This window comes from Sylvia atricapilla, chromosome 1 (assembly GCF_009819655.1).
Source record: "Sylvia atricapilla isolate bSylAtr1 chromosome 1, bSylAtr1.pri, whole genome shotgun sequence".
Taxonomy (NCBI): domain Eukaryota; kingdom Metazoa; phylum Chordata; class Aves; order Passeriformes; family Sylviidae; genus Sylvia; species Sylvia atricapilla.
This window is the reverse complement of record NC_089140.1, coordinates 52,755,577-52,783,346: the sequence shown is the minus strand read 5'-3', so window position 1 is coordinate 52,783,346 and position 27,770 is coordinate 52,755,577. Positions and strand designations below refer to the sequence as shown.

General features: G+C 39.7%; 1 protein-coding gene across 2 annotated transcripts in view; it reads left to right on the top strand.

Annotated features, from left to right (window-relative positions):
• Window positions 1-27,770, top strand: part of HECW1 (HECT, C2 and WW domain containing E3 ubiquitin protein ligase 1) — a 258,375-nt gene that overhangs the window by 169,090 nt on the left and 61,515 nt on the right. For both annotated transcript variants that reach the window (XM_066322766.1, XM_066322776.1), the window contains exons 6-10: window positions 4,622-4,791; window positions 17,182-17,324; window positions 19,296-19,396; window positions 20,664-22,031; window positions 25,399-25,500. In XM_066322766.1, the coding sequence (XP_066178863.1) occupies window positions 4,622-4,791; window positions 17,182-17,324; window positions 19,296-19,396; window positions 20,664-22,031; window positions 25,399-25,500 (1,884 nt within the window). The remainder of the gene's footprint in view (window positions 1-4,621; window positions 4,792-17,181; window positions 17,325-19,295; window positions 19,397-20,663; window positions 22,032-25,398; window positions 25,501-27,770) is intronic.

Sequence of the window (27,770 nt, the reverse complement as noted above, 5' to 3'; positions counted from 1 at the left end):
TGCCCTCTGAGATAGTTTCTTCTTGTTCTGTCCAAAGTCTACAAAAGAAACACTGACATATAAGCACCCTGGCAATTACCTTCCCTCACTGATAGTTTGTCCAGATACCAGTCCTGTACAAATATGTTTTTTCAGTGTTAGAACCAGAGCTGATAGCTCTTTGGGAATTCACAAAGGAAGTCTGAAGGGAAATGATGGAGCTGTCCACTGACGTCCTAATTAGCAACTCTCTTGTGGTGATGGATTATGAAAATGGTTTATTGTGCGTTGATACATGGACTATCAGGATCTCAATAAGATGACAGTATTTTTTACTTTCTGCCATTAATGAACAGATCATGGGATAAATTCCATTTTGGTATTCCTCAGGCTAGATCATAATCTAAATTGACTGTGGTCATTCCAGTAACACTGGGGTGTTTCCAGTGTCCTGTTAACTTCATCAGTTCTGTTTTTAGGTATCTTCTGGGCAAGTTTGGCTTAACTCAAGATGTTCTCATTTTCTCAAGGAGTCAGATGGCTCTTGAGAAATATGTCTCATTTCCTGGTCCTGAGATCATGAGACTAGTATGCTAAATATGAAAAATGTGAATTTGCTGGGTTGACCATAGAATTTCTTAGGGTTAATAACCTCTGCATAAGTGCCAGTATAGATACCTGCAAGTCATTAGTTGTCATCACTTGGGAATACAAAGGGCATTCAATACTAGGCATTTGTTGAAATGAATTTGCGATCTGTTTTAAAATACCAGTATCAGTTTTTAAAAACTAGCAGCTCTGCTACTTACTAGTCTTTGACCCTTCTGTTGGGTTGTAGACTCTGGAATTGTCAGTAGAATATTCAGTAGTATATGCGCCATCAAGAGACTAGGTGGACTGAATCTTCTTGAGACACATCTATAAACTGCACAGATTAGCCTTCTGTGTTATTTCTAGGAAAGTTCTATTGGCAAAGTCTTCTTAGACCTTGGGGAGAACAGCTTCCAGCTCACTTAACTTACTTCTGACATATTGATGACCAGACTAAATGTAATTAATTTAGAAAACAGACTGCTCCAGAGTCTGGTTCTCTATCTGATTCTCCATCCTTTTCTGTCATGCTCCTAATATGAAGTATGGGTCTGGTTGAATACCTTGCTATGTCTGTGAGGAATTGAAATAACATCTTTATGGTAGTTTTGCTCATCATTATGGTCAGAGAATATCTTTGCTTAGCATAACAAAATGTGACTTTTACCTGAGCATTTGAAAGCTTGATGACTTGTACTGAGGCAAAATCAAACATTGTAAAACACAGATGTGTTCTAGCTGTGTTGTTGGAATTGACATCGCTACCTGGCTCAAATAAATATACAGGTTCACCACAAAAATAGTCTCCATCACTATCCAGTCAACAGTGCCCCAAAATTTATGATGCTGCACGGCGAATAGGTTTGCTAAATGATCCTTTATAAAGCAGACAGGGAAGTCTATGGTGCACCTTTGGGACAGAGGGTACACACATACAAGTGACCCAGTGAAAAGCTTCCCTAGGTCTCATCCAGGCACCTGGAGATCAGTATATATGGAAAGAAAGCTCTGGAGTTGGAACAAATTCATAAGTCACTCGGGGACAGCAGCAGGGAGCAGTTATAACAAGGCATTTTTCTGTCATGAGGAGAGCCTACCTGAAACAGGATGCATGTACTTACAAGTAGTACAAGTCTGAGGCAGTGAAAGGCTGTAACTACTTTTTCTTTACCTGGGTTTCTTCCTTCTGTCATCTGTCATGAGAGATGGCCTGACATTATTAAACTGTTAGATGTATATAACCTCTTTCACACTGAAGTGGGATTTATGACTAAATGAGAAACTGACATATGGTAAATTAATAACTTTTTTTTTGAGAGACTGGATGAAAATACACCTTTGCAAACCATAGATGAGTTATCTTTGCAGCCTTTCCTCATTTGCCTACAAGAAATGCACTCTAAAATTACAGTGTACAGCAGGGTATGTCCTAGCCTTCTGGAACTCATTCATTCAATCCAAGATTTAAATTCAGTTAGCTTCAGACCTCCACTTAAAAATTTTAGTATCCTTTGAACCTTTTTTCTGGAGATGATAGAGAAAAAATATTTGCATTTGGGAAGACAGAATGTTTGTGATTCTTCTCTTGGGGAGTTTTACTGGAGTGGTAAGTGTCACATCAGCAAGTTACAGCAGGTAGTTACAGGACCTGCAGATAGGTTTTGCTTCAAATGAAATTAAATTCTGCTTTTCTCCAGATATCCATGTAGCTTTATTAAGAACCTTTTCAGTTTTTATGCTCTGTTTTTCACAGTGATGAGAATTTGTGGTGAGATACATAATTGAGATATTTGTCCTTGGGAAAGCTGTTTCTGCTAGCCCTATTCTTACGTCAGGAAACAAAATACAAGTTTTTAATTGATTTTTTGAATAAATTTGTTGTATTGTGCAATTTCAGCAAGAAAATTACACAAGATTTCATGCCACTTGCTTGGCTAAATTACTTTTTTTTTCTCATCTGAATACAAAAATGAGACTATTAACTGAGGCTAGGAGTACCTTCATCTTCATGGCTGCGCTCTAATTCCCATAACTAGAAAGAGGCTGGAAGGTCATCCTACGTGTATTTTTTTTGTGATGCATGATATATAAATATAAATAAATGAGTGCTAGGTATTTTCTATCAGTAGACTACTTTGTTACTCAGTGGTACCCAAAGATAGCGTGGTCTCTCTTTGAAGGGGAAAAAAAATCCGAAATATATACAGCAATGAGTATTTCAGTTTCAGACTCTTTTGAGGAAGTATCAGAGAGAAAGAAAATAAGATCCCAGAGGTCTTTCTCTCCTCTCATATGTTCATGGCCTGAACTAATACACTGCTGGCCCTTGTCATTCATACTCCTTTTGTGGTCTTGGTTTCTATTTCTTGAATGCATTTCTAACAGAACAACTTCCAAAGCAAAAGGGTTTGCCATATAGATGAGATACATGCTGGTTACACACAGATTGTGCACTCAGAAAAGAAAAAAGGAGGAAAAAAAAGTCAGTGTTATCTTTTTGAAGCAGATACTTTTCTTTCTGTGATAGATTGCTAGGACTATGGCAGTACGTAGTTTCAGCAATGTACTTACAAATAAGCTTTTAGTAGTGATGTCCTCTATTTTTTTGTTTGTTTATTGTTAGAGAATGTCTCAAGAATGAGATTCTTAAAATACAATCTGTTTCAAGACCATCTGTCCAACAGCTTTTGAATATCTGCAACATAAATTGTGTGGTGGAGTAGATGATTAAAACCAATGGAAAGAAAAGCAATTCTTTTCAACTTGCATGTTTTATTGTGTTGGCTATTACCATATGTTAAGGAAGCAACACACAACTGGGTTTGATACAGCTATTTTCTGGAAGAAGTACTGATGATGGTGTGCAATGTGTATGTTTTTCAAAGTCATCCAAAATATCTGCCTTGAGGGTTTTTCACGGTCTCCCACAACCTGCCAGAATAATTGGGTTTTTAATCAGGAGAGAATTAGAAGACTGTGAAAACTGATGTTTTCAAAAACTGCCAGAAGAAAAAATAAATCTTTAAACTGAATGTTTAAGTATGCATCTATACAGTTTTAGAAACAATTTTGTCTAAAACTTTTTTATCTCTCCAATACAATGCAAGACAAAATAGGCACAATGCAGTACAGTGCTTATAGCCCAATGTGAAATAAAGCTTTAAACAGAGGAGAATCTCCATGCAAAGAGTGGTGGAAAATAAATTAGCTACTGAACTTGCTAATAGGAATAAGTGCTTATATGTTCCAAAGAAAACTTAGAAATGCATCTGAAAAAAGAGAAGACCAGAGGGGTCAGTCTGTGTCTGTTGAGCCAAAATTAATGATATACTAGCAGATTAGTTTGCATTTCATCAGCTTCACGGGGACAGATTATAATGGGCATTGTGTCTTTCTTCAGTGTTATGGGGAAATTTTCAAATAAGTGCCAGGGCATTTTTTTGTGTGTGTGACATTATGCTCCCTGGGAGTTTTGCAGCTGTAAATGCCTGCTTAAAATTTGCACATTATAGACAAGAGTTTTCCTGAGGTGAAGTTAACCCATGGAGGGAAGAAAATTATTTAAAGTGGGAAGAATTGTAAAATTACTTCTCATGTAGAAGAAAGTGGTGTAACAGGTAAGATCTGTACAGTGGTAAAATTGATACCTAGGAAAAATTACATCCACTGGGTACCAAATGCCATGACTTTGACATTAAATGATGAGATCTCTTTCTTGGAGTAATCCTTCCACTACAGTCAGACTAAGCAAGGGCTCAGCTTATTAGAAAAATTAGTGTATCACTTGAAGTTTCATAAATATTGATTTAAAAGCTGAATCAGGGTGCACAATTAGGCTGTAAATTTGCAGATTCATTATGTAATAATTTGTAAATCCTAAATCACAAAATCGTTATGGTTTGGCATTACATTGCCTCACAATAAACATAGTGAGTTTTCTCATTCCTGCCGTATTATTTGAGTTCATTACCAGTTCCCTATGTACTCTTCCTAGCATCCCAAAGAGATGCTTGGAATGTGAAAAATAATCAGGTTTTTTACCTTATTTCAGATTTCCAGGCTTTTGGTCTGAAGAAAGGGATGTTCTTCAATCCAGATCCTTATCTGAAGATTTCCATCCAGCCTGGAAAACATAGCATCTTTCCAGCCCTTCCTCATCATGGACAGGAGAAAAGATCTAAGATCATGTGCAACACTGTTAACCCAATCTGGCAAGGAGAGGTAAGCAGTTGGGGAGTTAAGCTGAGACTTTTCTTAAAACATGGATATTACTCTAGTACTATCCTCCCTCTTTTATTTTTTTAAATTGAGTTCTTAGCTAAACAGTTGTTGACCTAACTGTGCTTGATTTATTTCATAACTTCTTCTCTCAGTACAAAAGGCTCAGTACGAAAGATGGGTGGTACATTAAAACTTTCAGTATACTTAACAGTGTAGGTTGTACTTCATTGGTGTAATTTATAAAGTTGTTAATTATTGAAGGCAGGCATAAAACAGAATTGAAAAATAAAATTGCATAACATGAAAGGCTGCTGCTGGATTGCCCTAGTGTTCTTACACTGAGACTTTATATGAAGCAGAGCAAGAATGGCATGCAAATAACGAGAAGCAATGATTGAAAATCATCAGTGGCAATATAAATCAAAGGCAGCTTTGGCACATTTGGCCATCACCTTGAAGAAATAGTCTCTAGTCTGCTGCTTTTTGTTGGAAGGACCTGTATGTATTAATGTGATCTGAGAGTTCAGTTGCTGCCTGCTGTTTTTAAGTTACATGCAAAATTGCAGTAGGCTGTAGAGTGCTTTCATCCACTCAATGTAATCTCTATACACAATGGTTTGGTCAGTTTTGTCCCCTCCCCAATGACCTTGGTCTGTGGATCCTTCCCCCTCGGTGTGTCCCCACAGGCTCCAGGTCAATGTCCTCACCTGCCCCTTGCCCTGACCCCGGAGCCTCTGCCTACGGGGAGACGGAGCTGAAGTTCTCTCTCTCGGCTCTCTCCCCATCTCACCCCTCTCCTCCTCTCTCTTCGCCTTCTCCTCCCACCTTGGCTCAGGGTGCGGGGAGGAAATAAAATGGACTCTGGTGCTTAACCAAAGAGACTGGTCTCGTCTGTTTCCTTGCCTGCGCCTGCACCTCCTTGGACACGATGAACACTGTTGCCACACAAAGCAACAATAGGCAGCAAAGAAAAAGGAATCTCTTTGGAATTAAAGGAGCCTGACATACTGGCTGTGGTTTCCTGGTATGCTCTGTCACAACAGTATCTCCACTGCAGGAAAGAGTAAAAAGTAAATAAACACACTGCACAGATTTATTCAAATTAAAATGCAAATTGTAAAGTAGCTGAGGGATAATTAGGTCAAACTCTGTAGACATGGAACTATGAGCGGGCAAAAGGACAGCAGAAATAGGATTGAATTCTCCTACCTGGAGAAACTAGATACCACATCAGGTTATGTGGCAGGTGGCAGAGGTTATATGGCTAGGGAAACAACCTTGAAACTAGTCAGAGAACAATGCTAGCAGGACTTAATTGAGGACGTTGTTATGAGGCATCCACCAAGTTATAACTTCTCAGTGGAGCCAAGCACCAAATGTATCTGGTTGAGAGGTCCCAGGTCCAGCTGTGGACATGGTCCAGCTAGAACTGGCATAGAGAATCAGGTAGTTGGCAGACACCTTTCAGTGAAGTGCATAAGACACAGAACTAGCGGGGAGCAGATTTGAAGGGGAAACTTGCTTTTTATGTATTACACTCAGTACATAGGGCTGTGGGCCTGATAAAATGTCACGAGTGTCTTCTCCTCAAGCCGTGTCAAATGACTGAGTTTCTGGGCTGACATTTCTTTTCCAAGTGGAGTTTGGCAGCAAGAAAAGGAGAAACAATGAAATGGCCAAATTATGGCCATGGGAAAGCAAAAGAGCACAGCTGGCTTCCAGCTTTGCTGTTCAGCCCCCAGGTTTTCTTGATCGCTTGCAAGCATGCTCCTTCTCCCTTTCTGTTGTTAGCCTGTGAGTAACAAAAGAGCCAAGCCATGGCTCAGCATGTTCTCCTTCTGCCTTCTCCTCAGCTGATATTGGAGTGTTTAACTGCATGCATTTGTGTTGCAGTCTGTGCAATCAGCCTGTCTGAACTCTTTGTTTTGTTACTGAAAAGCTGCATTGGTTCCTGCTGAACAGAAAACTGTAGGCCTGATTTTCTGCAACTTTGTCCCTTTGTGAGAAAAGGGGAGAAGGAAGACTGAAAACTGTTGCTGAATCATGGTGGTAGCCATTCTTCTGTCCACAATTTTCACTTGTGGATGGATGTGAATATATGAAGTGACAAAATACTGAGGACTTGTAGCAATTTCATTAAAAGTATGAGTCTCAAGTTGCTTTCACAAAAATAAATTTTAGGCAATGTATTATTTCAGAAGGGCCATTCTTGTCTTAGATTCTCCATCACTCCATGCAAATAGAAGCTATATGTTCTTTCTTTTTCAATTGAATGACCTATCTGATTAGTATTGGATGCTAAACTTGAAAAAAATCTGAAATAGGGAAATAAAATTATCAAAATATCTGAAGACTAGGATCTTTCTATATGTTCTTAATTACCCTCGAGGAAATTCAGAAAGACTCAATTCAGCTCTGTAGGGCTTCATCACTAAAAGTCCTACAGACTAAAAGATGATTGATTTATTTATATTAATTTGTTCTAGTATTCTTCCTCATATACATACCAGGCTTTTCTGTTTGTATAGTAACCACCTGCATTATACAAATGCTCTGGGAGCACCCTGGTACCTCAGGCAAATTTTCATGTGTCTCATGTAATATTGATGATCACCTTCATTTCGTAGGCTGTTCAAATGCTGTTCAGCACAAGTTATCCTGACTTAAAGCTACTCTTCCATTGCTCTGATTTGCAAGGAGACATAAGGAAATGGAAATTTGTTACACATGAGGAGTAGCATGTGACAATTTGACGCTTGCAACAGGGCTCACCGTAGAAGTGAAAGCCCTCACGCTGAGAACTAGTCACTGAGACAAGTTAAAGCCCAAGGTGGTAACTTCTGATAGAGAGATATCACTTTGAACATGTTTCTGTATGTCTTCACATGCTCTTCAGAAACATCTGTAATGTTAAGTAAGTGAATGCCTGGAAACCACATGGCAGTGGACAGGCTGACTCTACAGACCCAGATCAGGCAGATATTGCCCTGCCAGGCCAGACACTTGCAAAAGCACTAAGGTTGAATAGTCCTATCATGCTGATTGGAGGTAAAATGCAAAGAAAATCTCAGAAGGAAGTGCCCATTTCCCAAAACAGGAAGTAGAATTGAGAAGGGTGGATGCTTATCTTCTAATATAGATAGAAAAATAATGACACTATTCCCATATTGGTTTATATTGAGTGTGTGCTGTCACATTGTTCAGAAACAGCTCAATTAAAAGATTTAATTTTTCAGAAACCAGTGAAGTGATACACAGTTCAGACAAGTAATAGATCACACGAACCAAGAAAAGTGGTTTAAAAAGTAGTTCACATACCTCCAACTGGATAGGAAATTCTCTGGTTTAGTAGGCAAAGCACTTCAGTTTCTGGACTTTACCTTAGACATATTTGTGGTATTTCTGTCTTAACTATGGCAGCTTGGGCGGACTGTTTCCTCAATTCTTGTTTTATTTACTGGTGAGCGGAAAGAGAGCGCTGAGAAATGGCCAATGACATGACTATAAAAATTGGCTGATGCAACCACTCAGCATATTTATAGTAGGAAGTGTCATCTGTAAATCTGTTAAATAACACATTGAATTTCAACTCAGTAATCTAACTCTGGAGGATTAGATTGCCCTAAAATGGGAGCCCACTACTGGGTTAAAAACAGTCTCAACTTCCTGCAGTTTCACTCCTTGTTTCTTTGCCTCAGCTTTTACAAACACTATTAAATTATAGTTGAGACAAAAGAGTGTTTGGAATGGCTGCCTTATCACTCTGAAGACAGCCACATTTCACTAGTGAATTAATTGATGTGAATAAGCAGAGAGCAAGAGCACTTAACAAATAGCAGTTAGTATGTCAGATCTGATGCAAAGATTTACAGTATTTTCAGCTGAGTAACTCATGCTCTCTGCACCTCAGATAAGTCACAAGCTTTCAAAAATACTACGCTTGAATAATTTCTCATGTAAGCTATTTCTAGAGATTACCAGTGCAAAATCAGAAGGAAGCACTCAGGGGCTTGAACACCAGCAGGAGGTGGCTTCTGTAGTGCAGGCCACCATCAGTGATAGAAGCACTGGCTTTGGATGGTGCCTGCAGGAATACCAAGATGCAACTGACTATCTGAGTGCTGGTGCATTTCTTGATGCAAAGTTATAACTTGGGCATTGATTCTGTGATCCTGAATGCTGAACTGGTATGTGATAGAACACCCAGCAATTTTGGGGCTGAAAAACACTTTGCCAAAGTAGCCCGATCAGACAAGAAGGGATTTATGTAAGCTCTCTGCCTCTCTAGAGGCTTTATGTTGGCTGATACAATGGATACTACCTAATGTAGCACAAACCTAGAGTCATACAAAAGCAGAGGATACTTGAGCAAAGCCAAGTCTTTCCAGAACAGAGTAAAACCATTGAAGATGTTTTGATATATTTGAATCAACAGTATGAATTTAAACTAAAGTGGGTTGTGCTGGATCTGATTTTGATCTAATATTCAGAATGCTGACAGTCCTACTATGGCCTATCATTCCTCACAGAATCATTCCATAATTTCAACAGAAGACCAAAATAAAAGCGATAGAAACATCACACTGACTAAACAAATTGTTTAACGTGGATAAACTTTTCTCCCTTCTACTGCCAAATACAAAAGAATATGCTGTAGAAACTTGAGAGCCTTCACACCTAAGCATAAAAACAATATATAGATGAAGTGAAATCAAGATCCTGAATTTATTATGAGTTTCGCCAAAGGTGTCATCAGGACTGAGTGAAACCTTGCCGGATGGTAGCTTCCCTGCATAACATTTCTGCACACATGTCCAGGTAAAGAGTAAAACACTGTTTCACTGCACAGACAAGCTGTAGCTTTAGAGCTACAGATTTTAAGATCTGTTGATGACTGAAGTGTGAAAGCCCAAGACAGCTTTAGCTTCTTCAGGAATGGGTTATGGTGTGAAAAATTGTCTAAATTTTTTTTAGAATATTATTCCTCTGGAACTGCATTTTGCTTGCAACTTCTACATCTAAAAGACTATCAATCTTGCTAGCTTTGTATACTAGTGCTGAGGGTCTTCTAATATTTTCAGTCTTTGCTGTGCTAATAAATTCATAGATAATTCTGAGGTGAATATGAGGGAGAAATCCAGAAAGCCAGTTTGCTGAAGGCCCTGTCTGACTTTGAAGAACTTCAGTAGAAAGGATTGAATCAGACCTTAGAACATTAATATGTGCATTTATGTGCATTCCCTTTTATGGCAGGGGAAAAAAAAAAAGAAAAAAAAACAAACAAAAAAACCCCAACAAACACTTGTGCCATGCCAGAAAAATAAAGAGCTGCATTGCATTTTGCCCCCTGCAGACACTGCAGTGTTCCAGCAGTGTCTTGTAGTAGGCATAAGGCTTGTCCCTACCCATGGCAACTGTGGAGCTCTGCCCATGGCACTGCTGACTCTGCAGTATTTTGTCTTGTCACTAAGGATTACTGTAGAAAGCTTAAGACACTGGAATTCTTGATGAGCTTATCCAGCTATTGGTGCAACTAGTGTTCTATGAGAAAGTAGTGATATGTAGAGGAGGTTTTTGAGTGAAGAACAGAGTAATACAGACAGAGAGTGGTGTGTGCATGAAGACGGTAAATATTTCACTGGAATATTTGAAACAAAATCCACTAATGAAATATTCAGCTGAAAGAACTTCATCCATCAAATGTAATTCACAGCCTTTTAAATTTACTTTTGCTTGTATCATCCCGTTACGTGATTGATATCACAAATAAATTTTATTTTTAATTCTATTGCTTTTTCAACTCCAAATCAAGAGCCCAATTCTTAGTGTCACCAGTGTGTTAATTTATCTGTCTTTATTATACTGACTTTATTATACTGTCTACCAATTATTGTACTGACCATTTTAAAAGAATTTGATTTGCCCATAACTTGTCTGATTTGTGCTAATGGATATACTCTGTTCATTTCAACAACTTCCTTGATAGTGCTGTTGAGTCACTGGGATCGATCTGTATTCAGGGGTGCAAACAACTTTGGTAAAAATGAAACATGAAAATGAATCATCACCAGTGGCTGGCTGTCTATGAAAATTATTCCAAGCTCTGGAAGTGGTTCTGTTCTCTTATAAATGGATACAGATGCATTCTGCCAGGTCAGCATTAGCATGGGCCTTTGTTCTTTACCTTATGCATTTAGGTCCCCTCAAGATCTGTTCACATTAATTAAATTAATCACCTGTGTCTGTAAAACCATTGCTGAGCCTGGAAGGAAATAGGCACTGGAAAGTAGGTTACTATCTGAAGCTCTTTCAGTGATGTTTACTACAGTGTTTACAGATCGTGCTTGAAGATGCCAACAGTAATGTAAAATCAGAGTTACGTTTAGATCATTGAGATGGTGTGAGAGTATGAATGTCTCAGCTGATTCTAGATAGCTTTGATTCTGATTTGTGTCTTGTAAGAGTGAATTTTCAGGAGGCAGCTGTGTGAAATCTGTGTAAATGAGGGGAGAATCCTTATGACTTATTATGGACTGGAGCCAAAACTGATAATACCCTGGTTAACCCAAGAAGACTTAATATGTTAATATGTTGCTGTGATATTCTTTATCATGCCATTATTGCTCTTTACTCCCCCTGCATTTCTGTATTTCTATGGAAATAATTAATTATACCTTGCTGATTTTTTGATGCCTGAAAAATATCAGCTAAAGCTTTTCCATTGGCAGGGGCATTTTAAGGATCAGCCTGGTACAGATTCTCCGGTGTCTAATAAGGTGTGCTATAATGCTGGAGCTCTTCTCTTAGTGAGGAATTAAAGGGATCTCTCCTGTCCTACTCCCTCTTTGCATTAAATGTATAGGAACAAAGCAATCATTGCATCTCTTGCCACTCTGTAACAAGTGGAACAGACAAATGGCTGAAAAAGTGGGGAAAGTAGAGAGATGTAATGACTACATCTAGAGCAAGTCTGTTTCCTCCTGGACATGATAATTCCAGAGAGACGTAATCACACCCTAAAAAGGAAATAATTGAGGAAGACACTGGGAAAATAATACACATACTAACTGGTTCTATTGATCATGGTTCTTAACAATTCTCTGGGTCCATCTATAATAGTATTTGTGTTCCATTCAAGACATCCATTTCAAAGCAAATCTCCTGCTCTCCCCACTAAAGACTGCTTTTCAGTCCAGAAGTGCATGAACTTAATTACTCTCAGCAGAAGAGAAGTGAACGGATGTGCTCCAGGAGTGCTTTTCAGCCAATAATGGGAGTTCAATCCAGGGCACCAGCCTGGAGTCACTTCATGGTAAAATCCTTGCAAGATGTCTGGATGTGGTAGTGAGGTGCTTTGCTCTCTAGATCCACTCACATTGTACCATAAATCTTCCTAATGCAGACATGGCCAAGACATTCCAGAGGTTAGGAAGCATAAGCCTCCACAAAGCCTCCTCTCTGCAGCTCACAAATGCTATTTTTCCCCAGTATACCAGGGTCGTCAATCATTCCCTGTGTTCAGACTTCTGACTGTAATTTTTTTTAGGAATACATCTAACAGAGATCAATTTCTTCTAACAGTCCTGATGCATTTCTAGAGGAAAATAAAAAGGGTTTTCCCTCTGGAGATCTGTACTCTTTTCCAAAGCCTCTAGCTCAGGGGGTTTTTCAATTTGGGATTCTTCCAGATGCATGGGCAGCTGGTTCACTACCTCATCCTTTCAGTGAAGAACCTCCTCATTTTTCCTATAAATGAGAGCCCTTGCATCCCTAGTTGGTAAGGATCAGATTACACATTGACAAGATGGGGTCAGAAGCTATTTCTAGGGCCAGGCCCTGAGTGAGAAACAGGTTATTCCTAAAGGCATTTCATTCTGCTGAGGCAGTCCGCCATCTCCTCTGTGGAGAGTACTGTGTCATGTATGATCTCAAGTTCTAGGAGTCATTTTGCACCAAGCTGATGTGATAAATAGGGCAATGCACTGGTAATTACTGGCTTAGACTAATCAGAGAATAGAGATTTAACTTCTTGTTTGTTACCTGTTTATCCACTGACTGCTGTAGATCATATATAAATTTAGGATCTGTCCATTACTTGCAAGAGTTTTGCTCCCTATATTTTATATAATGCATTTTACTTGAATTTTGGTTGTGGATCAAGTGAAAACCTGAAGTTCTAGTAACCACTTAAATAAATTGTTGTGAATTGTTTTTTACAGGTGTCCTGTTGTCTGCTATTATCCAAATGAACACATAATCAGTTATTAGACAAAGTTTTCTTCTTGGGCTTTAGACTTGAAACTGTAGCTCTTCTGATAGAAGCTGTGCTGAAATCCACTACTTCCTTTGAGATTTTTTTTATATGAGTGAAAGAAAGACTCAGAGTCACAAACCTCTTCCATGAAGCCATTGTCAAGTTTGGTGGACCTCTGAACAGCTGGAGAGGCTAAAGTTTTGGAACAACTTAACTCATGAAATTAGAATTTAAAAAACTGCCAGAAATTATACTTTCACTTTGTTTTTTGACTGTGAAAAAAATCCCATTTATGTAAACTTCAATATACTCCTCTACGGTTAGTCTCAGTGTAAAGTTTAGTTTAGTGAGTCTATATTCCATTTGTTTCCGTGAAGTTCTTGACCAGTCTTGCACTAGTTTTGTGATTCACTAGTGTGTTTGCACTAGTGGTTGTGATTCAAAGAATTTAAACTTTAGTGGGGAAGAATAAAAACAACCAATGAACAAGCCCACAAAGTGGGCTGTGACCTCAACAAAAACATACAGGCTAAAGATTGCTGGTTTAGATTATAAAAAATATACCCAGTAGTCAATGCCAGATGAAAAAGATAAAAGAATCTGGGTTCAGGTAATGACTGTCAAAAAAACCAGAAGTCTTTTAAAAATACTATACTTGGGCTTATTATGCTAAAATTTTTGTATTCTTGCTTTTTCTCTGCAACTATGAGTATTATACTTCTTTTAAATGTGAAAGCTGGACTTAGGAGTTAATTCTGTAACAAACACTAAGAGTTATAAGAATAAGAAAAGTTCCAAATAACAGAAGACTTACAGTAAAAATTGTAATAGTAACATTAAAAAAATGTCATCAGACTTGTTCTTAAAATGCAGTTCTTTTGGTTATCAATGGTGAAGTTTCTGGACACATGTTAGAAGCTTCATCAAACTTCCCCCCTCCTGAAGACAGTTGATTTTTATTTTTATCTCTCTTGTGATTTTGCAGCCTTCTTTTTTTACCTTTCCTTGGGATGAATTATTAACCACAACATCCCTGAGTGTGAACCGAAGGGTACTTCAAAATTAATAACCAGTTTCTTTTTGTTTGGTTGGCTTTTTGTTTGTTTGTTTGTGGTTGGGGAGTTTGGAGGAGGTCATTTTGTTTTCCTTTGTTTGGGATTTTGGATTCAGTATTATTTAAACTTAGATATGAAGCCTGTGTTTTCATTTTCAAAAACTGGCCACTGTGTGACAATTAGCAAATATTAGGCAAGGAAAGGATTTCATTTGTTCCATCAGTAATATATTACTACTTTACATTAGTTATGTTGGATAAGACCATGTGTCGCAATAGGACATGAAATAAAGATTGACTCCAGTCAAAAGGCAATAGAAATCAGAAGGCTTTATTTACAGTTCATTCAGCTCTTTTATAACATGCTGTGCTAAGAAGACACGTTATTGGTCCACAGGACTGACACCTCTCCCATTGGCTAAGTAACAGAAATAGCAAACAACACCTCTTGTTATGGGAAAGGAATATTGTTTACACAAGGTTGTTTTGGGAAAAAGAAAAACTGTTGAAAAGTTTCCCTTGGGAAGAGCTAGCAATTCTCAGGCTCAGAAAACATTGGGTCCACAACCATGAGACACAGAGTCCTTTCTCTTCCAGACAGACAAAATAGTAGAGGCCAAGCAGGACAGGACAGAGCAGGGTTTTGAACGGAGTAAGTGGAATCAATATTTTGTGGCTAAGGTACAGGGTCTGGCACTTGTTAGAAAAGATGGTGAAGGATGAGAGGAAAACTAGGATTTGATGGTGATTTGCTTCCACATCCAAAGATTACATTTCAATCATTAAATGTCACAAGAAACATGTTTTCAGAAGTGATTGGTTATTTTTGAAAATGCATTTGTAAGTCTCCGAGTTCTCAAACCAAGATGTTTTGCTGGGATCCATTTTTTCACAGGGCTAGAGACCCACTTGTTCTACAAACAAGGATTCCTTTCAGATTTTCAGTGTGGATGGCATAAGCCTGAGGCACCTGCAGTCACAGATTGCCTTAGAAAACTCTTACCCTATAAGAATTAACTTAGATGAGAGCAACAGCATGAGCAACTTCTTAGATAACAGAAAACTGAATTATGTAAAATTATCACTGTTTTACAAGCTGTGTCCAAACCCATTTCAGTGAGTTCACTTTTGATTTCAAACTGCAGTTGCTTCCAAATGGCAAAGCCTTTATGCTCTGCCACAGACCACTTCTGGTCTTAAAGGCTTAATTGTGTTTCTAAAATGCTGCAGGTTTAATGCATAAGAACATCCTCCTAGAGGAAAGGTTTGGGAACTGTGACCAGGGCCTGGTCCCAGGGCAGTCTTGGTATATCAAAATGCAACAGTTTGGCAGGTGATGAAATCTGAACACAATTGGTTTTCGCACTTTTTGTGGAATATCCTGTTGTTTGTATGTCTTGAGGCACAGCTGTTCAAGGGAAAAGGGACATTTTCTTTGGCTGATTCCAATACATCTTGCTCCTTGGGTCCATACTCTCTGCTCAGGTGCTGATTATTACTCTGGAAAAGGTCAATATGTTTCCTGTGCAAGGAAAGAGCTGTCAGGCTTGGTTCCACATGATACTATGAAAATAAATTGCCATGGGGATTCTGATTTGATTCAGAGTTGCACCATAAGACGTATTATTGACTTCAGACAATTCGGACCGTTAAACCTACATTTTACTTTTCACTTGTGGACAGTTCACTCTTTACCTGTGTGTATGCATGCTCCACTCCCCAGAGACTTCTACCATATAGGAGTCAGCAGCAGAAAAATGGAGAATTAATTAAATGGCAAATTGCTCTATGTTACAATAATTCATTTTAAAGTTAATTCCCCTCTTCTGCTTTCAAGTGTCATGAAGTGGCTCTTACTCAAACTTTTTAGCAGGTGAAACAGTAATAGTAAGACAATTTATTTTTTTAAGGCAACTTTCTGTATACATGGGGGACTCCGGTTCTCCTGTTTTGTGCATTTAATTTAATTGGTAGCTTGTTGCAAAGATGTAGAGGAAAACAAGAAGAAAATAACACGTTAGCTCTTGATTTAATTGTACTTCTCTGATTATTTTCATTTTTCCAGGATGTGATTAACAGAATATTGCACTCATGTTCATTTCACTTTAAGCTGTTTAAACTAAGCATCTTTGAAATAGACCATGATTTAATAGAGGAAGATATAATAATATCCAGGCCTTGATAACCCAGAGAATAATTCTGTTGTGAAGATTGGGTCTGGCAGGGAGAAAGCTAGGAAAATCCTTTCATCCATCTCAACATTCACTTACTACAGAAGTTGTCTTGCAGATCAATACTGACCTCTCAGGTGAACAGTGGTTTGACAGTTTCCTACTGTTGTGCACCACAGCACAAATGTGCTCTTTTGATTGATGATACTCTAGTAGTAGCGGATGTTTGGAAAAATTATTGAATTATTGACGCCTGTGTCATCATCTCCACTCCTGAATTTAGCCAGTCTAGGAGAAGGCAAAGCCAAGTTACCTAATATATTTGCTCTTCATTACTATTTTTAAATTGAGCTTTGGGACATCTAGACATCTCCGGGTGCCCTAATGCTCCCACGCTTGTTCCTGTAACTGTAAAATATCACTCTCCTTGTTCCAACCCCAGATTTGCATGCACTCTAAAAGCTTACTGAAACATTACTTACAAATAGATGTTCTTATGACCAGACCAGCTGAGACAGTAGTCAACACATTTCAATGCACTTGGTGACAGGAGCAGTTTTAGATGGTGCTGTTCCTGTTTGTCCCAGTATTGTTTGTGACAGTAGCCTGTGCTGTGGCTTGCCTTCTGGTTGAGCTCTTTGTGAAACTGTGGAGTGAACCAGGTTAGGAGACAGATACAGATAAATAGTGTTTTCAGTGTTGTTCCTTTTTAAGCTGGGGCATAAATTAACAGAAAAAGAGATACTTCAAAACAATCTATCTGGAAAGTATATCTGAAAAGAGTGATCATGTGTCCTTCACCTCACTAGATCCTCACATCTTTGTGCTGAGATGTGCTTCACAGCTGTAGTACTCTGTGTTGCTGTGGCCTAGCCACCAGCTTATTGATCTGTGCCCTTCATTTTTTTCAGCAATTCAGCTTTGTCTCCTTGCCCACGGATGTCTTGGAAATAGAAGTTAAAGACAAATTTGCAAAGAGCCGACCTATCATCAAACGTTTTCTGGGAAAACTCTCTATGCCAGTTCAGCGCCTCTTGGAAAGACATGCCATAGGGTAAATTCTGCTGCTTACATTGTTTAATGAGTGTGTTGCTGTTCTGAAGTCCCTGGTGAGATATCATTTTTGCAATATAATGATGTTGAGGGAAAGTTATTAAACTGACAGTCGTCTGATAAATGGTGTTGGTTTCAATTAGAATTTGTAGGACTGTGGGCCAGAAAGAATTCCCTCTACAACCCTATGCATGGCATATTGAAAAGTGAGAGCTGGTATTTAGGAAAAAAGACTTTTTTTGTGTATCATGGCTGTGAATTTGGAGAGTGCAATATTTTCAATTTGAATATTCTTTTAATGTTATCAACAGGCTGTTTTCGTGTTTCAGGGAATTACCTATGGGCTAAAAACAGGCCAGATCTGTTCCTCCTCTTTTTAATTTCTGGAAAGGGGAAATGTTATAAAAATATATATATGGCATGTTGTAACTAAGGCTTTCTGACCCTACCCTGCTGCCAAGGAACAACCTTGAGCTCACAAGCACTGCCTTGCTTCCCCATTGCATGAAAGTCCTGGGAAAGTGTTTGCTGCCAAAATAACATAAACCAATTTAAGGAAGATAGAGAGTAATCAGAAAAAGCCAAAAAGTTGGCTCTAAGCCTGTAAGAGCAAGAGAGAAAAAGATTCATCTTCTGAGGAAAGCACATGCAATGCAGAAGGCATTTCTGATAATTGGATCTCAATTCAGCAGAACAGCGGGAAGATGAGCTTGTTGGAAGTGTTTTTGAACAGCTGTTTCAGAAACTGGCTGCAATATTGACTGCTGAATCTACCAGAAGGAACTAAGCAACCCCCCTGCTTCTCAAGTAGAGAAGATAGAGTAGCTTTTTAGAAACCAGATGGATAAGAACAGCTTGGGGAAGGTAGAATCCTGTAACTGGTATCACTGGCTTTCCTCTGTATGAGAAGATTTCTCATCATCTTCTGATTATAACTTCCTATTTTACTTCCTTGTTGTAAACACTGTCTATCTAAGGATATACTTTGTCAAGAGCACTGCCTCCAACCTGCAGTAGATCTGGCTCAGTTTTAATACCATAGTGGCATTTAAATCTCAGGCAAGCTCAGTGAGAAGTATGTACACAAGTTCAGAGAGGTTGTACACAAGTCTTGAGGTCATCTCATTTATATGAATTTCTGATGCATGTGAAACTATGCTATCAAGTATAATTGGCCCAACTAGAAGTGAACTATGTTTCTTTCAAAAGATGTATAAGTATTACTATTTAGTGAACCCGTTACAGTTAAGAAATGCTTTGCAAAGATTGATTCAGCCTCATTGTGGGCAGCTGGGAAGTTAATCTCTTCTATAGTTTCATTCTGTTCTGAGGGGTGGATGAAGTGTGGCAAAGGGAGGGACCTGCAGAAGGACAGAATGGAGTCATTGATCAACCTTGTCAGGAAGGTGTTCTCCTGATATTTCAGCTTCATAGAGGTAAGAGGGGTGGAAAGAGATGAAGAGCAGTCACTCAGCCAGTTTAGAGAGAGAAGGTGGTATGCGGGGACTGGCCTGCACAGGGTTTGTAAACAAGAACAGGAAAGCTGAATTTTATGGTGAAGGGAAGAAAATACAGAAATGTGAGGTTCTCCAAGAAGGAAGATGGTCAGTTCTGCAGGGAAGCAAAGTCTTGTTACAATAGCTGAAGTGGGAGTTGTTTGCTTCCCATGTCGCTATTTTCATACCCATACTGCAGAAGTTTCATTCCCACCATTCTCTCTATATTTATACATATGTGCTTATGTATCCCAGCAGCCTGTCTTACTCACTCAGTTGTTCCATTGTTAATTGAAGACATTGTCCTCTCCTCTGCCATTTGTTCTCTCGTATGCAAGTCAACATGCCCTCATGGCTGGGATTAATAGTCTTTACGTATTTTATTATGTATTTTTGTAGGACACAGCAGATTTATCTATGCACAGTAGACACAGGGTAGGTTATAGTCTATTGTGACAATATTTGTTTTCTTTCAGGGACAGGGTTGTAAGCTACACTCTGGGTCGCAGACTTCCTACAGATCATGTCAGTGGCCAGCTGCAGTTCCGATTTGAGATAACTTCTTCCATTCATCCAGGTAATTCTCAGTCCTAATCCATCATTTATCTAGATTTCTAGAAATTTTTTTTTTTCATTCTTATCTTCAGAAATCTACATTAATTCCTGGCTGCTATGGGATTTTAGGTACAGTCATGAGCAAAGGAAAGTGCATAAAGTCCAGCATCACAGGATGCATTGTGAGTCACAATTTCTTCCCTCTTTCCCCTTAGGACAGAGCTACTGGTGTCTCATACTCCCATGTTCTTGGCTCTTCCAAGTACTCCACCACATCACTGGGAGAGAAGAGAGTGGAAAACTAGTCTTGTCTGCTTCTCTATCACCTGTCCTAGTGAAAGTGTTATATGGGCTGTTTTTTATAGAGTCATCTGCATTTGAGCACTTCATAAGTAAAAATGTAATAGCAAAATGAGAACGTAATAGCAAAGATGATTAGAAAATTTCTCAATTTAGTTATTTTTAATGAAAAAAGTAAAACAAAAATAATTCTATGTTCCACTTCTTCCCCCCTTTTGGTTTGATTTTGGTTCATGTTCTCTTGTAGTTATTTGCAAGTGACTGTCATGATGGTCTAAGGCTGAACCTTGGTTTTTGTTTCACAGTCTCAACAGTATTTCTCAGAGACTCTTTTCCTCAGGGGCTCTCTGCCTTCTCTGCTAGTTTGTCAAGCCAACAGCAGCTGCATTAGTGGCTGGAAATCATTGCTTTTCACTTGCTGGGAAACCTTGACTATAAGGATGTCATTAAAGAGCCCAGGTTGTTTGACATCTGAGAGGAGATGGAACAGATGAGGATCACATCAAGGGATATTTTGGGGGAAGTTTTCACCTTTCAAGGGTGGCAAACACGTTTTTTTTTTTACTTTCTCTGCTGTGAAGCCTTGCCAGCTTCAGTGTGACAAGAAAAATGTCATTAAAATCTCAGGGAAGATTTCCCTGATTCCCGTAATATTCCCATAATACTTCTGTAATATTCCCGTAATATTTCCTCTGATGCCAGTTTGGCTCTAAGAGAAGTTTCAAGAAGGTGTTACCTTCAGGTAATGCTGCAAGGAGGCAGGGTGCTGCATGCAGATTACCACCATGAGTAAAGCCCTGATTAAATCCACTGTACAAAGACTGCCTAGCAAAACAATTTCAGCACTTCTTGATAGTTGTTCAGTTGCCCACTCATTTCACACTGTGATTTCTGCTTTTAATTTTCTCAGATTGCTGTGGATGCTTGTGCCCCCACAGCCAACCCTTCTTGTTGAAAGAGTAAGTAATTCCTTTTCCTGTCTCATACAGATGATGAAGAGGTCTCCCTTAGTGCAGAGCCTGAGCCAGCTGACCTCCTGGAAAGCCCTGTGAACAACCCCACAGAGGAAAGCCTCGGTGAGCCTCCATGCATCAACACAGTGACCTCAGAAAGTGCAGCTCCAGAACAGCTAAATGGATACAGTGTGAACAGTGTCGATAGCCCAGGGGCTGTCAAACCACCTGGGGAAGTCAACCAGAACAGCTTAAATGAAGAGCTAGCAGGAGATGGGGAGGTTGATGCGGTGCCAGTTCCTGAGCCCTTGGAATCCATCCCAGGAGAAGTGCTGCCTTCTTTGAGTGCTACGGACCTCATGGAGCAGTTGGATCTGATGGCTTGCATGTCTCCTCCTGAGCCTGGAGTTAGGGAAAATAACAAAGTCAATTCTGGTATTCAGGGAGAAGGTGGAGTTTTGACCAGCATAGAAGCAGTAGATATTGATGAGGTGAGTGCAGATGTGCATGCTGGCAAAGACCTAGAGAAGAGTCAGGAAGAAGAAGAAGAAGGGGCTTCAGCTCAGGAGGAGGAAGACAACAAGCTACAGCTGAGGACCACAGCAAAGAGGAAAAACAGGCCATGCTCCCTACCTGTGTCTGAACTTGAGACAGTCATAGCTTCAGCTTGTGGTGAGCCAGAGACCCCTCGCACGCACTACATACGGATACACAACCTGCTCCACAGCCTGCCCTCGGCACAGATGAGCAGCGATGGGGAAGAAGAGCAAGATGGTGGTATTGGCAGGGAGAACGATGAGGAGTCTACTGTCAAGGAGATGCTGGATAAGGAGGTGGGCAGTGAGAGTGAGACCGTGGCAGCAGAGCCTCCTCTGGAAAACGAGGCTGAAGAGAACTTCAGCCAGAGCACGGTGCCTCCTGGGACCTTGGATGAGCCCGACTTGAATGATGGGCTGCTGGATGGGGAGCCCCCCAGAACGGGAAGTGAGAGCGAGTCAAGCTTGAGGCCCAATGGTGACAACGAATGTGAGGCTTGCGACACCTCTTGCTACAGCCCCTCTTGTTACAGCACCTCCTGCTACAGCACCTCCTGCTACAGCACTTCGTGCTACAGCACCTCCTGCTACGACAGTAACAATCGCTTCTCCAGCCATACGCGCTTCTCCTCCGTCGACAGCGCAAAGATTTCTGAGAGCACAGTCTTCTCCTCACAGGATGATGATGAGGAGGAGAACAGTGCTTTTGAGTCAGTGCCAGATTCAGTGCAGAGCCCTGAGCTGGACAGGGAGCAAGTGGATGGCTCCTCCCAGTGGCCAGATGAACTAGTAGCCCATGGTGGGAATCCACAGAGAGCCACAGAGGGTCTAGACACCCCAGTAGCAGGTCCAAGCAGCAGAAGAGAAGGTTAGATCCTGAGAACTGATGCGCTGGGCAACCCTGATTATCTAGATGTCACAGAAGGCATCAGATAATTGACGTTTTAGATAGCTCACAGTTTATTTCTTACAAACTCGGGGGCTGTGAGCTGGGCCAGATATCAGGGAGGGTTGGATAATTGAGCCTGTCCTTAAAAATCCCAGAAAAACCAACTAAATCAGGGGGGGATTCATATATATTAATTACTGTAGATACACATGCATCATTATAAAATCAAGATCAGCTACTGTAGTTATGTGGCAGATCAGCATTATCACATCCACCAACTCATTCCTTTTTTCCTGGGATTTTTCCATATTACATGTCTGATGTGCTGCCATGTCTCTGGTAGTCATGAAGGACTAGATGGAGGACCAGCTTTTGCTTGTCAAAGGGCAGATACACTGATTTGCACAATATAAAGGTCGGGGGCAGTTTCTGTAAATGTTTGTTAGCCATACATAATCATAAGCTCTTACAAACACAGTTTTCGAGCCCTGTGTGTTTCAATTCTCCAAGTGTCAAACAAATGTACCTCAGATGTCACAGATCATACAGTTGTTGAGAGCAACTCAACAGAGATTTATATTTTTTATTAGATACTTTGGAAATTTAACTGTGTTAAATAAAATTCTCATCTCCCTATCCTTCCCTAGAGATATAATATACTTTAAATCTTTTTTTTTTGTCTTTGTAATTTAAGTACTATTTTTTCCAATTCCTTCACAGTTACATTATGTCCCTCCCTTCAGTAACTCCTTTCATGTTCTCTGCAGTTACAGGAAGAAGGGAGCTGATCCCTCCTCTCTTCTTCAGCTAGTGTATTAGACTAGCTAATTAGATTCCCTAATTCTGAGTCATCTGTCTCTCTCTATATGTGACACCAAATTAAAATGGCAGCAAAAGGATAACCTATTTGGGTATCACTGAGGAGCTCCAATTAAAGCATTCACCTCTGTTTTCCTTCTCCATTCCTAATTTATTTACTCACACCTTCCTTTGCACAGACCCCTGCAGAAAAACAGGTGTAAGGGTGTCCTTACACACAAGCTTGTGTAAATACTTTGTAGACAGCTGGGACTAGGGAACTATTGAGACTACAGAGCAGAATCTAGCACAAATAATTAAATTTTCAGAAGTACAAAGGCATAGAAATGCAGCTTCCTTTCTTGCAGGCAAGAAGCAGCATTTACATGCAAGCATAGCTAAAGGGGGCATGAACCTGTGTATGTGTGGCACCATATATACGGATTTGGTGGTTGTTTTGAACTGTGTGAGCTTTTGATAAGGGATGTGGTGGGAGAGGGTGTCTTCTGCATATGGATTCAGTGCAGCATCAAGACTTGAGCCTCCATAAAGGACACCACAGTGTCCATGGTGGCTTTGCCTTGTTTAGCTAGCGTGTGTCTGAAGGGCAGCCCACCTCTTAGCACTCCTTCGGGGTCACCAGGAGTGCCTCAGTCAATGTGCATGTTGCTTCATGACTTGGCAGCTGTTACAAATACAGTAGATGTAGTCACCTCCACCCACTCCAGGTGACTGACACTACCAGGCTTCCGCTGTCTTGGCCTCACTATCTTGACTAGGGGAGAGTCAATTGTGGTGAGGTAAGTAAAGAAACTTAAATGGGTGATCTGGTAGTTGGTGCTACGACACCTGTAGTAACAGCACAATTTGTAAGGCTGTGAGAGATGGACTTTTAGCACTGAGTCATTAACTTATGTAACTCTGCTGCCTGTTCAAAACATGCAGCAGATACATCTGTGAGATACGCCTATACGCAAGTGGTTAAATGAAGGCATTTGACAGGCCATACGGTATCATCAGTGCACCTAGAAGAAAGAGTATTTTTGTCCAAGTGATTTTTCTCATTTCAGAGTGGTGTGAGGTTTTTTCACAGTTTTATACAAAATTGGCTTCTGCCTTCTAGCTGTTGGCTTTTTATAGAAAAAAACATATTTAATTTTTTTCTGTAATTTTTTTTTACATTTGATTGGTGTATGTTTGGGGGTTTTTACAAAATGTTAATTCTTAGGTTGTTAAGATTCTATGATTAAAGGGAGCTAAACCAGCTAGAACACAGTGAGTTTGGCTTAGCATTCCCAAAATCACCAAAACCATTCAGCTTAATATATCTTTTTCCATAAGCCGCATCTTTCTGATCCATGTAAATATTATGTTTATGCAATTTGGAGTATATCTGTATTAACAAGCCAAGCTGGAAGTTATAGTCAAAAACTGTTACCACAGACTGAAAATATGTCCATTAGTAAGATAAGTAGTCCTGGTTTCTAAGATTTTAAAGAGAACCCAAGTAGGAATCTTTGTTCTAGAACCTGGGAAGTTTTAGCATGTTAAGTCTAAGATAAGGAATGGTTTTTCATCCCTACTAGAACTTCTTCGTTTCCTAAATGATTCTATAAACATTGACTGGTTACTTGTCCTAAGTTACTTGTTCCTCTCAGCAGAATGTGAGTTTGGACATTTACTTAGGTTTCATTTATTTCGTATTTAAATATGTCAGAGCAATTGGAACTAGTTGATCTTTAAGGTCTGTTCCAGCCCAAGCTATTCTGTGATTCTATATATGGGCATATATACAATGCTTGTGTTTAAAAACTTACTCTGTACTGTATTCTGTGACTCTCTTTCTACTTCTTCTCCTTCTTCTTTTTTTTTTTTTTCCTTCATTTTTCCCTCTTCTCTGTCTCAGGTCTTCCTTCCTTATCTCAGATACTGACTATATCTCACTATCTTTTGTCCTTCTCTTCTGCCACCTGTCTACTACCTGTTTCTGGTCCTTCTCTCATTCTCCCTCCTTCAAGCCAAGATGGACTCTTTGAATTTTGAAAAATACCCGTGGAAGGGGATGATCTTTTGCTTTGCAGGGACTGCAAAATCCTACATAGGCAGACACTGATCTTTTTGAAAAGGAGAGAAAGATCCCAGGCAACTTTTAGCCTTGTATTCCACTGATAAAATGAGTTAAAAGTTGGAACCAGGATTTTGCATGTTCCTGCCAGTTGCTGCAGAAGCTTGAATTTAGTTGTATGTGAACAGTATTTCTCAGAGTTCAAGCCTGATTCTTCTATCGCTTACATTCGTGTGTCTGTGAGTCCAGAATCTGGCCCGTAACATTTTAGCATTGACTTGAGACTTGACTGCATTGTTTTAATACTTCTTTTCCATATGAGCTATTATGAAAACAGTGCCTGAAAATAGGAATACCCAGAGGTGCTGGTACATGAGGTTAACCTATTTTTTAAATACTCACTTGTTTTGCAGTAGAACATTTTTTGAACCACATTGTAAAAACAGTGAATGACTGTCGATGTCTTGAATATCTTGTCCATAGGTGATTGTCCTTTACTCCATAATTCTCAGCCAGTCAGCCAGCTTCCTTCTCTGAGGCCTGACCATCATCACTACCCAACTATCGATGAGCCTCTTCCACCAAGTAAGCTTTAGTTTTTGGTTTGTTTTTTTTTAATTGCATTTTTTCAGCTTTTCCGTTAATTCAAACAGTGTAGAGGTCAGTATGTCTTTCTAAAAAACCCCATCTGTTTTGTATATGCATTCTCCAGAACCCAAGCAATATGCCCTTTTGTTTCCCTTATTTGATCCTGACTTCAAGTGTTGTCATGTTGTTTTGGACAAGTTCCATAACCTCCCTCTCTGCCTTGGTGCATCTTTTTCCCTGAAATGAAGATATTACTCCCTTTTTCCAGTCTGTGTGTTCAGACTTGAATGATTGGGATCTGACAGTTGTTCTGGGAGCCTGACTGCAAGGCTTTCTGGGTGGTGTATCAGCAAAGTAGCCTGATTTTCCTGTTTGTCTCCAGGTTTTCTGTAACCAACTTCAGAGATGGTTTAGGATGGCAGTCCCTGTGGTCTGTCAAGTCTGCATGCAGGTCCAGCAGCAGCCCTTTCACAGCGAGGATGCCCCTGGGACAGACAGGTCAAAATCTGAACCAAACCAGCAGAAGCTGGAAAAAGGCAGCTCATGTACAGTGGTCTTGTTATACTGTCCTTGGATATGATAATCAGTGAATTTTATGTTCATTATGGACTGTAGTGGAGTCTACACTTCCACTGAATAAAAATGAGATTGTTTTAAATAGTATGATGGAGTAGCAGCCTGATAATACGGGATTTTTACCACCAAAGCAACTGCTGGACTTGTTTTTACTTGTCTCTGTAGCCTTTCCTTTGTGGATTCCCGGAGGATTACCCTGCTTCTTGCACTGGCGTTTGGTACCCAGCAGAGCGCACTCTATGCCCTGCAACGTGCGGCTGGTCACCTTTCAGCTGAGCGCAGGATTTCACAGCCTGCAATGTGCAGCGCCTGGCAAAAACAACCAGGCGTATAAACAAAGCACTCTCTCTTCTTCAAAGCCCGAAACGGGACCACACTTATTTGGCCTATGGTGCCTTTGACAAATAATTCATCATTTGCCAACCATGCTGTCAGTATTCCCTGAGCTGAAAATAGCCCAGATGCTGGCGTCAGCTGCACAGTAGCATGAATGATTCAAATACCTTTAGCCCAATGAAGTCTTACTAGAGTCCCACTGTGGCTTGCCAGTGAATGATGAAATGGGAACGGTTACCTCTGTAACAGGGAAATATTTCTCTTCCTCCCACTCTTACCACAATACTTTGTGGATCGGGCACATGCTCTATTGGATGTTTTAATGAGAGCACAGTAACACCAGCTCAGGTAAACAGAATATACTGTGAATCTGTTCCATATTCCTCCATCACCAATTCAATACGTTTTTCCTCTTTCTTTTAGTTATCCTCAAAAGGGAAGTATTTCTATCATTGGTTTTCTGAAGTGCTTTCACAACAGGGTGTAAGGACATGAAATGCAATATGTGATGGTAAAGTACAGAAGTGATATCCCTTTGTAGGATTTTGTTTCAGCATTCGCATAGAACACTATTTTTACAATAAAGGCTGTCACAGTGGGTTTAAATATATTGATCTTAATAGGAATAGATGTAGTAAGTTAATTTTGAGTGGGGAAAAAAAGTTGAATTGAATAATTTCACTTAGGAAACTGGTTTCCAAAAACTCTCCTTGGAATTTTACTGTAATTTCAAAATGAAAACCATAGCCTTAATCTAGAAATTTTTCTTTTCTTTGTTCAGTATCACTATCTCAGTGCCTTTAATAACTCCAAATCATAGATAAGTAGTTCTTCAATCGTGTGAAAGGAAAGAACTTTATATTTTAAGCCCAAGTTATATGATCAAAGCTGGCTTACTTCTCATGTGCAGTGTTAGCTTCCACCTATAAGTAGAGGTGAAGGTAATCTAGCAGAGCTGCAAGTTCAGGGTTGACTGATTTTATTTAGGTCATGGAGAATCTGGACAGTCCTCTTTCTCTTTTGAATAGTTTTCTGAGTAGCTTGATTTCATCATAATCCCAAAATGGCTGGTCTCATGGAGGAAATTTAATTTCAGACCGTTTTATTTGGGAAAATAAAGTAAAACAGATTCATTATTTATGTACGAGTTTCACAATAGCCAGTCTGAATGCTAAGTCTGATAGGAGATTAACAGAAGATTTGCAGTGTTTGTACGGCCTCATGACGGCATTGTCAGTCACCCCTTGTTATGCCTGTGTTTGGAAACCCTACAGAACTGAAGCCAAGAAAAATACACGTGTCCAGTTCAGAGCTGCTCTTTGCCAAAGGTGTGGCTGAGCTTGGAGAGGAAAAGA